Source organism: Manacus vitellinus, unplaced genomic scaffold, assembly GCF_001715985.3.
Source record: "Manacus vitellinus isolate BGI_N305 unplaced genomic scaffold, ASM171598v3 scaffold_64_pilon, whole genome shotgun sequence".
NCBI lineage: Eukaryota > Metazoa > Chordata > Aves > Passeriformes > Pipridae > Manacus > Manacus vitellinus.
This window is the reverse complement of record NW_021940718.1, coordinates 428652-439184: the sequence shown is the minus strand read 5'-3', so window position 1 is coordinate 439184 and position 10533 is coordinate 428652. Positions and strand designations below refer to the sequence as shown.

The 10533-nt window shown below is 49.2% G+C and overlaps 1 protein-coding gene across 2 annotated transcripts in view; it reads left to right on the top strand.

Annotated features, from left to right (window-relative positions):
• Positions 1–2226: 2226 nt before the first annotated feature.
• The window catches only part of PGPEP1 (pyroglutamyl-peptidase I), a 9097-nt gene continuing 790 nt past the window's right edge, over positions 2227–10533 (top strand). Inside the window, exons 1-3 of one of the 2 annotated variants that reach the window (XM_018083562.2) lie at positions 2227–2335; positions 8306–8422; positions 9268–9500. In XM_018083562.2, the coding sequence (XP_017939051.1) occupies positions 2243–2335; positions 8306–8422; positions 9268–9500 (443 nt within the window). In that variant the 5' untranslated portion in view covers positions 2227–2242. Of the gene's footprint in view, positions 2336–8305; positions 8427–9267; positions 9501–10533 lie in introns of those variants that run through there. The other variant, XM_018083563.2, reaches the window with a different exon arrangement.

The window sequence follows — 10533 nt, the reverse complement described above, 5'->3', positions numbered from 1 at the left end:
TGTGAGGGGTGTCAGGAGCTGGGGGGATCCCGTGCTGAGGGGCTTTGCAGCAGCTTTCCTAACACTTGTGCCCAGGCAGCGGGGACCTGGATCCCCCTTTTCCATCCCTAAACCCCCTCCAGCTGTCTTGCTGGTTGTGGAAAGACGGGAGCCGAGCCTGCCAAGGAGCAGGAAAAAAACCAATTTAGGGGCGCAGGGGATGGGATTTGCTGGCTGACCACCCCAGCCCCAGCCCCCGAGGTGTGGAAGCTGCTCCCCAAATCGCCCCCCTCAGCACGGCAGAAGCCCCCGAGGGAAGAATAAACCAGGGAACGAGGGGCCCCGGCGCTGTCAGGCTCTTCCCCGGGGTACAAAGGCCGCTCGGGGTGATTTGTGGGTGAGGCCGTTCTGTGACAAATGGGGAACTCGCCTGAAACTATTCAGGTTTCTTCCCCCCCTCCCCAGCAGCTGAAGTTGAGGCCGTTTGAATGGCGGGGGGCTCGGCTGGGGCGGCTGAAATCGGAGGCCAAAAAGTGTCTTTGCAGGGAAGAGTCTCGGAGAGAGGAGGAGCAGGTGGCGAATCCTGCCTTTCCCAGCCCCAAATCCAGCGCGGGGCGGTGGTGACTAAACAGAAAACGTGTGTCAGGGAATGTTCTGCTGCTCTCAAGGCTTCTCCGGGCTTTGTTTTTATCCCCCCTCCGTTTTCAAGGGAAGTCTGGTTACAAAACACAGCGGTTGCCTCGTCAGCTCTGCCCCTCTTTGATAATGTCACCGATGTCACGTTAAATTCCCTTTAAAAGCGGGGATGGTGTCGTGTTCCCCCATCGGTTCCCGAGGTTGTGCCGGCTGAGGATGTGTTATTTGTGCACAATTTCTTTTTTAGAACTCGTTAAGGAGATAATCCCTGCAGCTGGTTTACTGCTAATGAGCCTTGGAGGGCCCTGGGGTGGATGTGCCCACAAAGTTCCTTATCCCAGGATAAGGGATAACTCCAGGGATCCGGGCAGGGGATGAGTCACAGCAGTGATACCCCCCCTTGTGCTTGTGCCACTTTTTCCCTTTGGATTCGGGGCAAGGGGATCACCTTGTGTGCCTGGACACCTGTAGAATTTCAGCCTTTGGGTGGCTGGCTTGCTAAAATACGTATTTTATTTATTTTATAGGATTATTGCACTTTATTCAGGAGTTAAACCCAGCGGGCTGCGGTGTTTGTTTTCAGGGAGTTGTGCAGGGACTCGCAGAAACAGCTGAAAAGGCATTAATTTGCCCTATCCCCCGTGCTGCAGTCACAGATTGTGTTACAGCCTTGGGGTTTTGCTGAGTGGGAAAACACACCACCACTTTGATTCTGTGGGAATATTTATTTTGGGGAGGTACCAACCTTGGGGTTTGATCCACGGGCGTGGACGAGCCAACGCCGTGTGTGAATTCCTCGTGTGCAGCATCACCCCAGCCTGGCTGCTGATGGCAAACACGGCATTTCCATTAAGGTGTCACTTAATATTTGTGGTCCCTCTCGAATCCTTTCAGGAGCTGGGCAGAATTTATGCCTCCTAATTGCATTAAGCTCGGAGGGCAATGCTGACATTGTAAATTAAAGTGTATCGACATTACGCCCAGATAAATTGCTCAACCTTTGTGTGCTTGCTCAGGAGAAGATGTTATGGATCACCAGTTAACTCCAAAGTTATCCATTAGGAATTTAAGAGGTGGTGAGGAGGTATTTTTGGTAATGCCATGGTAACCTTTGCTGCTCGGGGTGGGTGGGTTGTGAACAGCCCTGATTATTTCCTTAATAATTTCCTTAGTAATTAAGTGCTGATGAAGATCTTGGAGAAGACTTGAGCAGAGAAGAAACATTTGAGAAAGGCTGGTGGAGGCATCTGCTGGGGGTCAAAGCAATCAGGAACAGAAAAATCCAGTCGTGATTTAACTCCCTGACATCGAGTCCTCTGCTGATAACAAGTTCTCTTTGTTAAAAAGTTCTCTTTGATAACAAGTTTTTCTAACCTGGGCAAGAAGGGAAAAAAAAAAAATCTTCTTCCCAAATGTCTGGGGGGGGGGGGAAAAAGGTTCTTGTGGGGCAAATTCTTGGTTTCCTTCCCTGTACAGTTGAAATATTTCAATGCAGGTGTCTCGTTTTGGTGCTTGGATGTAAAGAAATAAGGATTGGGTGGTAAAAGTGGTTGGTTTGTTGTTTTTTTTTCAGGATATCTAAACTAGGAAAGCACTTGCAGCTCGAAGTGGAGTCAAAGCTGTGAGAATGAACTTCACCAGGGTGGGTTTTTTTTGTTCTCTTGCAGGGTTTGGGCCCTTTGGAGAGCACGCTGTGAATGCCAGCTGGATTGCAGTGCAGGTAACACCTCAACTTCCCTCTCAGCACCTTTAAAACAGAGAGCAAATCCCTACAAATTTGGGTTTTTTGCTCTTTATAACTTCTAACTCCTTCCCAGCCTGACTGAGAGCAGCTCAGTGCAGATATCCAGATGGTCAGCTGGATAATGTTTGATTCACTGCTCAGGGGACAATCCCTTGACCAGTAGAGTTTAATGAGATTGAGTTAATTTAGCTGAGGCAAGGAAGGAATTCCCAGCTTTGAACCCTGTTAAATGGGGCAGGGAGCCTGGAATCTTCCTCTGCCCTGGAGAATTCAAAATAAACAAACCAACCGAGGCCAGAAGAATGTTTGGATGTTTTTTTCTCTCAGCTCTGACTTGAAGCTGGGTGAGCTGGTTCACCTTTAAACCAAGTCTCATCCCTGAGGAGACTTTCAGCTGGTGGTTTTGTGGAGCTGAGTGGGAGGAAGGTAATTCCAAGGCAAAGCAGCCACTGCTCCCTCCTTTCTCCCCTTGGATCACCCCTCTCTGATGGAGTTGGACCTCTCTGGGGACAGGAGCTGCTGGAGCAGGTCCCACCTGCTCAAATAAATCAGATTTATCCCTCTTGTAACTGTGGATCTGCACAGAATCCTGGAATATCCTGAGCTGGACCCACAGGGATCATGGAGTCCAACTCCCACCCCCAAATATCCCACCCTGTGCTGGGAGTTCATCTCTGTGACACTGAGACCTCACAAATGAGGCAAGAAGGAGGAATTTAAGCTCTTTCCAGTGAAATGAAGGTTTCTTGCTGTAAAAACACTCAGTGAGGGAGACAGTGCTGCCACATTATCCCACTTCTTTGTCACTTCTGGACGTGGTTTGTGCCAAAGCTGCTGGGAATTCCAGGGTACCTTTTAGTACAGTTGCCCAGGGGAATTAAATCTATTTTTCTCCCCAGCGTGTCTCTCTCCCCTTCAGAGCTCTGAGATTAATATCTGCTTTCCAATGCTTTTAAATTAAATCACAAACTCTAATCAATTCCAGCCAACTAATGTCCAGCTGTCTAATGTGTTGGCTGGTAGGAGAAGACAAAACCTTTGCCTCCAAGAGCCTTTTTTTTTCCTTTGGGAATGAATATATTTGAGTTAGGGTTGGTTTGGGGGAATATGCAGGCTGTGGATGGGGAAAAAAATGCAGGATATTATTAAAATTCAGGAGTGAGGAGCACTGATTTGGCTTGTTCTTGCTTGTGTAGTGGCAGCTGTTGTAAATAGCTAATTTTATTTTAGAGGAGACAGACAAAAGGGTGTTTCTGGAGCAGGAGGAGTGGTGGGTGTTGTGATGTTGCTTCCAAAAACAAACCTGAAGAGAAACAGCACTTTGTTCCTTCAGGGCACCAGTGGCTGCTGGATGGAGTCACCACCTGCCTTTAAAATCCATTTTTAGGGGGCTTGTTGGCTTTTAAAAGCATAAAACTCAGTGTTGGGGGTGTTTGGAGAGGAGGAAACAGAGTTGGGGGTATTTTGAGAGCAGGAAATTTGGAGTTGGGGTTATTTTGAGAGGAGAAAACTCAGAGTTGGGAGTATTTTGAGAGGAGAAAACTTAGAATTGGGGGTGTTTTGAGAGGAGGAAACAGAGTTGGGGGTGTTTGGAGAGGAGGAAATTCGGAGGTGGGGGTGTTTTTTGAGGAGGAAATTCGAAGTTGGGAGTATTTTGAGAGGAGAAAACTCGGAGTTGGGGGTGCTTTTAGAGGAGGAAATGGAGTTGGGGGTGTTTTGAGCAGAGAAAACTTGGAGTTGGGGGTGTTTGGAGAGGAGAAAGCTCAGAGTTGGGGGTATTTTGAGAGGAGAAAACTCGGAGTTGGGGGTGTTTTGAGGAAAAAGCTCAGAGTTGGGGGTGTTTTTAGAGGAGGAAACTTGGAGTTGGGGGTGTTTTGAGAGGAGAACACTTGGAATTGGGGGTATTTTGAGAGGAAGATATTTGGAGTTTGGGGGTATTTTGAGAGGAGGAAGCAGAGTTGGGGGTGTTTTGAGCAGAGAAAACTTGGAATTGGGGGTGTTTTGAGCCGTGAAAACGTGGAGTTGGGGTATTTTGAGAGGAGAAAGCTCAGAGTTGGGGGTATTTTGAGAGGAGAAAACTTGGAATTGGGGGTGTTTTGAGAGGAGAAAACTTGGAGTTGGGGGTGTTTTGAGGAAAAAGCTCAGTTGGGGGTGTTTTTAGAGGAGGAAACTTGGAGTTGGGGATGTTTGGAGAGGAGAAAACTCAGAGTTGGGGATGTTTTGAGCAGAGAAATCTTGGAGTTGGGGGTGTTTGGAGAGGAAGATATTTGGAATTGGGGATGTTTTGAGAGGAGGAAACAGTTGGGGGTATTTTGAGAGGAGAAAACAGAGGTGGGGGTGTTTTGAGAGGAGAAAACTCGGGGGTATTTTGAGAGGAGAAAACAGAGTTGGGGGTGTTTGGAGAGGAGAAAACTTGGGGTTGGGGGTATTTTGAGAGGAAGATATTTGGAATTGGGGATGTTTGGAGAGGAGAAAACAGAGGTGGGGGTGTTTGGAGAGGAGAAAACAGAGGTGGGGGGTGTTTGGAGAGGAGAAAACAGAGTTGGGGGTGTTTGGAGAGGAGCAAACTCGGCGCTGTTGCCGTCGGAGCCCCCGAGTCTGGTCCGTGCCTGCACAGCCCGGCTCGCAGGAGGCAGCGGGGAGGATTTGCCTTCCCTTCCCCTGTCTCAGCCCCCAGAGGCCCAGACAAAAAAAGGAACAGCATGTCTTTGAGCCCGGCCGAGGTGGGCATTGTGCGAGTTTCAGACGGGGGACTTCACGGAGCGGAGTGGACACAAAGGCGTGTCTGAGTTCCCGAATCCCAGACGGTGTGATCTGCATTTTAATAGAAGGAAAAAATCAATTAAACAATCTCTGGAAAAATCCCCCTTCCTAGCTTGAGGGCTTCAGGCTGGTTCTGGTTTATTGCAGCTTTTATTTCTCCTGCGTCCCGAGGGTAAAATTTGCTGCTTTTTTTTTTTTTCCTCCCCTCTCCGTTGGTGTTTTTGGTTTTATTTGGATTCTTAGGGAGAACACGGACACGGGGTGTCTTTTCCCTGGAACTGCAGTGAGTTTCTGGTGTAGCTGTTTGGCTTTGAAGGCTGATTTTTTACACATGGCCACCTTGAATAGTGGCAGCAGCAATCTAATAAAATCCTGAAGTGAAATGTTTGAAGACTTTCATCCCTGTTTAGGTTTTTCACACACGGGGGAGAGATTTCCCCATAAACCCAGCGGGAAGAATAACTTTATTTTAAGGCTTCCAGCAAAAATCCTCCTGTGTTAACGTGGATTTGCTGTTGAGTGTTTTCATATTTTTAGTATTTCATACGAAGATTTATTATTATTTATTATTATTGTTGTTGTTGTTGTTGTTGTTGTTGTTGTTTTTACAGCTGCAATTTTTTTGCTTGGGAGGGACCTTGGAGAAGAAATGAGTTTTCTTGCCCTCCCTGGTGTGACTTTAGGTGTAGACACAGGTGTGCCCTGTGGGATGGGAAGCTCCTGGGCTGCTGCCTTCATCCCCCCCTTCCCCCGAGGAGCTTCTGGAGGAGGAGGAGGAGAGGTCAGAGTGGGTTTTGACATCAGGAAGGACAATTGCTGTCAGGGTGTCTAGACAGACCTGATAAGGATATTAGAGGCTCACAAAGAGCAGCATTGTGGAGGGGTCAGGGAATCGGTCACACATGTTGGGTTTGCTGTATTTGTCAGGTAGACAGGGCTGGGGGGGGAAAGGAGTTGTTGGGGGGGTGAAGGAAGGAGGGGGGAGTACAAATATCTTCATTATCGAGCGCTGGGTTTGGTTAAAACCGAACTGTGGGTTGGTAAAGTTAAGGTTTAACTGTCTGGAGGGAGGTGCTGGTGCATCTTCCTCCTGTCCACGCTGTTTTCTTTTTCAGCCAGTAAAACTTTCCACCCCCAGATTCATCCTTAGGAGCTGTTTGGCTCCTGATCCTTCAGGAGCATCCCTTCTTGTGAAGAGAGGTGGTGATGAATCCTGAGCAATTAACGCCCCTAAAGAGGGTTTATTCTCCTGGCTGGGGTTTGAACCTCTCATTTGTAAACTCCTCCTTTTACAAACACTCCCCTCACAAACCAGGGAAGGGGTTTGAAGGCAGGTTTGTTGTAAAGGAGCTGTGATGAACCATCACTTCCATCCATCTCTGGTAATGAATGTCTGAGTGTGCCAGACACTAATCAATACAGCAAGGCTTTAATATCAGCCTTGCCCTCAGAGCCAGTGATTTATCACTGTTGCTCCTATCTGCTGGCCTGTGAAAAGTCTCACTCTTGCCTCTCTGGGTGTTTTACTTAATCTTAAATCTTGTTACACCACCGTGGTTTTGTCCCTACAAGTGTGAAAGGTGGTTTTTTTTTCCTCTGTAAAAAAACCCACTCGTGCTGATAACACAGAAAAGTGATACTAAAGCACTGCTCATGTTTATATAGAGGAGGGGTAGGATGGTGTGGCAGTTTGAGCCACATTAGAAATCTAAAATCCAATTTCCAGGCTCCCTTCCCACCTTTGGGGGAGGCCAAAACCTCAAATCCTTTCGACTGTCTTTAATGTTTAATTTTTAACCTCGGGAGGAACACGAGGTTTGAAGTGAAAGCAGCTGATCTGCACTCCTTGGCCTGAAGTTTGCAAGCAGGAAAAATAAAAAAGCCCGAGAATTGCTTCAAAGAGCAGCTCATGGCTCTTGATCAGCAAACCTGAACCTGAATTAGAGGTAACTTGGTCGTTCAGGAATATTTTGAGGTGCCCTTTGATGGTTTGGTGGCTCTTCTGTTGCTTGTTTCTGCCTCAGAACCGTGAGAACAACTGCAGGGGTTGGTGAGAGACAGGCCTGGAGGTGAGGTGTGAGAGCACATGGCTCCTTCTGCCCTCAGGGAGGAGGAGGAGGCACCTGGAGAATCATGGAATCATGGAATGGTCTGGCTTGGAAGGGACCTTAAAGCTCATCCAGTTGCTGCCATGGGCAGGGATGTTTAAGATCCTGCTGGAAAAGTCCCTCCTGGCATAGCCTGGCTCCTAAATTTTGGGCTCAGCTGATGCTTTAGTTTATGAGCATTTTTCCCTCACACCTCAGGCTGTGTGGGTTTGTACCTGAGTTCTTGGAAATTTGGGGTTTGGTGGCTCTGAAAGGTTCAGTTCTGCGGTACCAGCTGAAAAAAACGTCCAGCTGGAGCTTTGCTGGTGGGACTGGAGTTTCTGGGAGAAGCATCCAGAACCAAGGGAAGCTCCCAGCGTTGGGATCAAACAGTGCTTTCCACTCAGGAATGCTGGGGGCAAAGAAACCACCCTTCTCTCTGGTTTTAAAGTCCTTGCAAGGTATCGAACTGACACTTTGTGTTTTAAAGGGTTTAAAGGGAATTGGCTCCGTTGATTGCCAGGATATTTGGGATGTTTTCCTGTCACAGAGGGAGAAATAATTCACTGTGTGAGTTGAGTCACCAGTGCTGTCACCCAGCCCTGAGAGCTCTTTATCTGGCGACAAATGTGAATTTACTCTCCAGGCCAGCATGGATGATGGATCTGATCCTTCCAGTTCTGCCTTCTCCACGGAGTCACTCCTTGGGAAAAAAAAAAAAGAAAAGCAGGGATTATGACTCTCTCCCTCTATAAATAACAGAGCCAACCTTTCCTTGGAGTGTGGGTGTTGCTGATAACTATTGTCAGTTAAATGTTGATGTCTTTGTTCACACACATCAGAGCCCAACAAACGGTCCTGTGGGTGGAACTGTTAACACAGGTGGAGAAGTGCCTTTGTTGTTCCCATTATGGTTTGGGGGGTTTTTTTCACAGTTTTAGCTGTAAACTCCCTCCAGGTGCTGTTTACAAGTTTATACAACCCGGTGTAAACTGATGTCCCCCTCTTGCTCTGCCATTAAACCTTCCAGAAGTAAATCCTGTGCTCATCTCCTGTCTGACCACCTTGGGTTTTGTTGCTTTCCTGGTGTCTTTAGGAGCTGGAGAAGCTGGGCCTGCGGGATGACGTGGATCTGCACGTCTACGAGGTCCCTGTTGAGTACCAGACAGTGCAACGACTCATTCCTGCCTTGTGGAAGAAGCACAGCCCCCAAGTGAGTGAGTAAAGGCAGGAAAACCACCCAGCAAAGGGTTGAAACCTACAGTGAGCATCGTGTGAAGTCCCAATTTTAACGTCTTCTCTCAGGCTGGTGGTCCCTGGTGTGGATCTTTTCATCTTTTGTCGTGAGAACATGTGAATTTGTGGGGTTTTACAGCTCAGAGTGCTCCAATTCCTGGGAGCAGTCGGTGTGAAGAGGCCACTGCAAAGGGCTGTCTAGACAGCCCGTGGTTAGTCTGTGCCACCTGGGCTCCTCCAGCAGCTGTGAACGTGCCAGGGCTGGTTTTTACCCTGATTAAATCCCAATTTGGGTCAGGAGGAGGTGAAACAAGAATTGTGCTGTACAGTGCCCAGTGCTCCTGGAAGAACTCCTGTAACAGCTCCAGCATGAACTGGGAATAGAATCATGGAATCACAGGATGGTTTGGGTTGGAAGGACCTTAAATGTCATCCAGTCCCACCCTCTACCACAGGCAGGGACACCTCCCACTATCCCAGGTTTCTCCTTTGATCCAACCTGGCCTTGGACACTTCCAGGGATGGGGCAGCCACAGCTTCTCTGGGCACCCTGTGCCAGGGCCTCACCAGCTTCCCAGGGAAGGATTTCTTCCCAGTATCCCATCTATCCCTGCCATCTGGGATGGAAAAGCCCTCTGGGATCACAGAGTCCAGCCTGTGACCAGTCACCACCTCGTCACCCACAGAAGAGCTCTGAGTGCCACATGCAGTGCCCCGGGCAGGGATCACGGATATCCAGAGTTTGGAAGGCTCCCACAAGGATCAGGCCGTGTGTTTCCCACCCTTTTGGGGTTGATCCAGCTCGTTTCTTTTCCCTTGCAGCTGGTGGTTCACGTGGGAGTGTCGGGCATGGCCACGACCGTCACCCTGGAGAAGTGTGGCCACAACGTGGGTTACAAAGGGTTGGACAACTGCCGGTTCTGCCCGGGCTCCCAGTGCTGCGTGGAGGGTGGGCCAGAGTGCATCGACTCCATCATTGACATGGACACAGTTTGCAAGAGGGTCTCAGCACTGGGGCTGGACGTGGCCGTCACCATCTCCAAGGACGCCGGCAGGTACGGGGTGCCAGCGATCCATGGGGACAGTGTGTGGAGTCATGGAAGCCTGGAATGGGTTGGGTTGGAAGGAGGGGGTCTTAATCTCATCCAGTCCCACCCCCTGCCATGGAAGGGATGCCTTCCACTAGCCCAGGGTGCTCCAACCTGGCCTGGGACACTCCCAGGGATGGGGCAGCCACAGCTTCTCTGGGAATTCCATCCCAGTCCCTCCCCACCCTCACAGGGAGGAATTCCTTCCCAATATCCCATCTAACCCTGTGAAACCATTCCCTGTGTGCTGTCCCTCCATCCCTTGTCCGAAAATCCCTGTCCAGCTCTCCTGGAGCCCCCTTAGGCCCTGGAAATTTGGTCACATCTTAACACCATCATATCACCACGTTCATGGAATCAGAGAATCCCAGAGTGGTTTGGGTTGGAAGGGACCTTAAAGCCCATCCAGTCCCACCCCCTACCATGGGCAGGGACACCTTCCACTATCCCAGGTTGCTCCAAGCCCCATCCAAGGTTGCTCCAAGCCCCATCCAAGGTGACCTTGGACACTTCCAGGGATGGGGCAGCCACCACCTCACGCGAACGTGTCCCATGTGTTCCCTTCGTGCTCAGCTCTTGAGGCCCCTAAAATTCATACACTTGTCATGGAATCACAGGATTGGAAAAGCCCTCAAAGATCATCAATTCCAACCATTCCCCCAGCACTGCCAAGGCCACCACATGTCCCCAAGTGCCACATCCACGTGGCTTTTGAGGTCTCCCACCCCTCACTTCTCACAGGGTTGGCAACACCCCCTATTTTTCGGTGGTCACCCAACCATCAGGGATATAAAAAAACCAGTTCTTCACGGGGTTTTTTTTGTCTTAGATTTAATTAGAACAATCCCAGACTCACAATTCCAGGCTCATATTCCACTTTATCCCACTAAATCCCGCTGTTGTGCTGATCCACAAACGGCTCGTCCTGACCTGTATTTGTGTGATTTTTTTGGGGGTAAATATCCCTCTTTTTGTGTTCCAGGTACCTCTGTGACTTCAC